General features: G+C 47.8%; 1 protein-coding gene across 1 annotated transcript; it reads left to right on the top strand.

Annotated features, from left to right (window-relative positions):
• Positions 1-987: 987 nt before the first annotated feature.
• LOC130861686 (calcitonin receptor-stimulating peptide 1-like) lies at positions 988-2444 on the top strand. The gene is made up of 3 exons (XM_057750780.1): positions 988-1073; positions 1853-1990; positions 2285-2444. The coding sequence occupies exons 1-3, from the start codon at positions 988-990 to the stop codon at positions 2442-2444; spliced, it is 384 nt and encodes a 127-aa protein (XP_057606763.1).
• Positions 2445-2959: the final 515 nt, after the last annotated feature.

Below are 2959 nucleotides of genomic sequence, written 5' to 3'. Positions count from 1 at the left end.
CCTTCCCCTTCTCTTTGCATTACTTTTTTCTTAGCTGATCTCTTCCTATCTCAAAGGCTCTGTCCACTTCTGTTTAGGTCTTTTCACACAACCTGCGTTACTCTGCAGTGCATCCCAGGCTCCTTCCACAGGTAACACCAGGTGGTCTCAGTTCGCGGACTCCCTGCTTCACTCTCCCCTCGCTGAGGCGGGCTCCAGTTTCCTCTCCCGCTGCACACGTGCTGAGGTCAATTTGGGATGCTGGAGCTCCCCTGGCACCGCAGGCAGAGCAGGATGCAGGAACGGTTTTGTGCCGACAGTGTTCTCACGGATCACATTTCATGCCTAGTGGACCGCGGGAAATGGGTTCAGACACAGGACAGTGCAAGGGGGTGGCAAACAGGTGCAGTGACCGAGGGGCAGGCAGCCATTAAACGTAAGCCCCCCGGTGTGGTTTCTGGGAACTTTTTTCTCAGCTTAAGTTCTGGGTCCCAATTTGAGACTCTTTCAGCTTGATTCCTACAGGGTGCTATTTACCAAAGTGCAGAGCAGTTGAGCAGTAGAATTTGGTTCTTTAGTTTCTCAGAGATTCTAGCTGCAGAAATTTGTCCTTGGTAACCCCCTCCCCACACCAGGCATAGGCAAAAGCCTAGCACCACGAGGATAACTCCAGGTTGCCCAGTGGGAAAAGCTGTGGTGACAGGGCACTCGGACTCTACCAACAGGTTGTATGTGAGAGTGAGTGGAGTGATGGGGAGGGGGCTATGGACTGAGACCTCCTCACCCAGTTGTCCTGCTAGGTTTCTTTGCTAAACCAAGCATGCTACAGGCTTACTGGATCTTCCAGCTAAGGAGGAAACGATGGTAAAGGAAAGTGACATGACTAGCATGAATCCAGGAGGCAAGGGTGTTAGAGGCAGAGGCAGGAGTAGAGCCTGGGTCTGTGGGCTCATGGTATTTGTTATTGCTCCAGGTGGTGATGTTATTCTTCCCTTGCAGAGAGTCGTCATGGGCTTCCGGAAGTTTCCCCCCTTCCTGCTCCTCAGCATCCTGGTCCTGTACCAGGCAGGCATGCTCCAAGCAGCACCACTCAGGTAAGACAGTCCTGCCAGAAATGCTCTCACCTCCCTCAGCCCCTGAATCATAAAATTCTATGTTCTCGGTTGTGCTGTGCTGAATCTGGCTCTTGGTGGAGTTGTGTGTGGGGGTGGGGGGGGTGGGGGGGTGTTTGGTGGTAATGTATGAATGTAAACATGTTTATAAGTTTATCATAATCCTTTTATGAGACAAAGTTGTGTACCACAAAGTTTACAAATAGACACAAGATACATAGTACTTGTTGTAAATTCCATACAACTTATTGCTTTTTACCAAATATTTGTGTCTTTAGGAAACCTATTTACGAATTTAACCATAATTTGAGAAATGGATTGCATCCTACCTAATCTGCTAACTACTTTGCCAATGAATATGTTATTAAATCTGATACACACCTATACATCTAATTTCTCACCCTCATTCAAATTACATTAAACTGAAACGATTTTCAGATTCAAACTATAATCATCATTTAATTTTTAATAATGGCTGTATTTAACACTAAGTTCATAAAATTCCTGAAAATCTAACCATCAGCTTTCAAAAGCCTGTATGATCCACTTGGAGCAAATCACTTCTTTTAGGTCACACCAGAGCCTAAATCCCGCTGAAGCAGAATTTTGGGATAGATACTGGCCTCACGCCTTGTCCATTGAGAGCTGGGGCAGCCACATTCTCAGAGGAAGTTACAGAAACTAGGAAACCTGGCCTCTTATCCTGGGGAGGGGTTAGGTAGGGGCTCAGGACTGGTGTTGGGCTTGTTTCCCCTCCCTAGGTTGCCCTTTGGTAGTCGCTCTGATCCTGCTACGCTCGATGAGGAGGAATCACGCCTCCTACTGGCTGCAATGGTGAATGATTATGAGCAGATGAGGGCCCGTCGGCTGGAGAAGGAGCAGAAGACAGAGGGCTCCAGGTGAAGTTCCCTGCCCCGCTGAGCTCAGGGCATCCCCTCCCTCCTTCATGCCCAGGAAGGCATATCCCAGAGCCACCTTTGGGTTTTCTGACACCCCAGGAAGTGTCTATGGGGAGTGATTGTGGCATTTCCCCTAATGGCCTATGATTTTCTACTGTGATGCCTGTTTCTAGCAGCAATACTTAAGGTTTATTGGTGACTCTGAGAGCAGTAATTTTCCATAATGATTCCGTGGGGCAGCACCTGCACTCAAACTCTAACAGGTCTCTTCTTTCTCTCCACCCTGCAAATCAGCATCACTGCCCAGAAGAGAGCCTGCAACACTGCAACCTGCATGACCCATCGGCTGGCAGGCTTGCTGAGCAGATCTGGGAGCATGGTGAAGAGCAACTTGTTGCCGACCAAGATGGGCTTCAGAATCTTCGGTGGGCGCCGCAGGAACTTTTGGATCTGAGCAGTGAAATGATTCTAGGAAGAAGGTGACTGCCCTTTGTACTGTCAGATGGGAGGATAAATGATTGGGTACTCCGGGGGTGCAGTTCACATTCTAACCCTCTGTGGGTTCATATGGGTGAAAAATCCACAGGGGAAGGTGCCCACACCAGTGTCTGGAGAAAGAACAGAAAGTCCTAACAGCTGAAACCCCTAGAACCTGGGTTCGTTTCTCTCTGTTTTTCCAATCTCTCCCTGTGCCACTGAAATCCTCTGCCAGGAAATATAGATCCTATTTATTTAAAACATGGTTCCCTGGGTTATAATTGTGATTATTCTAGCATTTGAGTTTGAAAGGTAATTACCCTATCCTTTTGCAGCATACCCTACAATGTCACGTACATCTGAGTTCAGAGTATAGCCTTGGGTTCAAATCCTGTGTCTGTCCTCTGCTAACTATATGACATGGGCTAGAGCCTCTCTCAGCCTCAGCTTCCACATCTAACTTGAAGGCAACAATAGTATCATCAATATAAA

Source organism: Hippopotamus amphibius, chromosome 9 (assembly GCF_030028045.1).
Source record: "Hippopotamus amphibius kiboko isolate mHipAmp2 chromosome 9, mHipAmp2.hap2, whole genome shotgun sequence".
NCBI lineage: Eukaryota > Metazoa > Chordata > Mammalia > Artiodactyla > Hippopotamidae > Hippopotamus > Hippopotamus amphibius.
The sequence above is the reverse complement of the archived record's forward strand: the minus strand, read 5'-3'. Positions and strand labels throughout refer to the sequence as shown.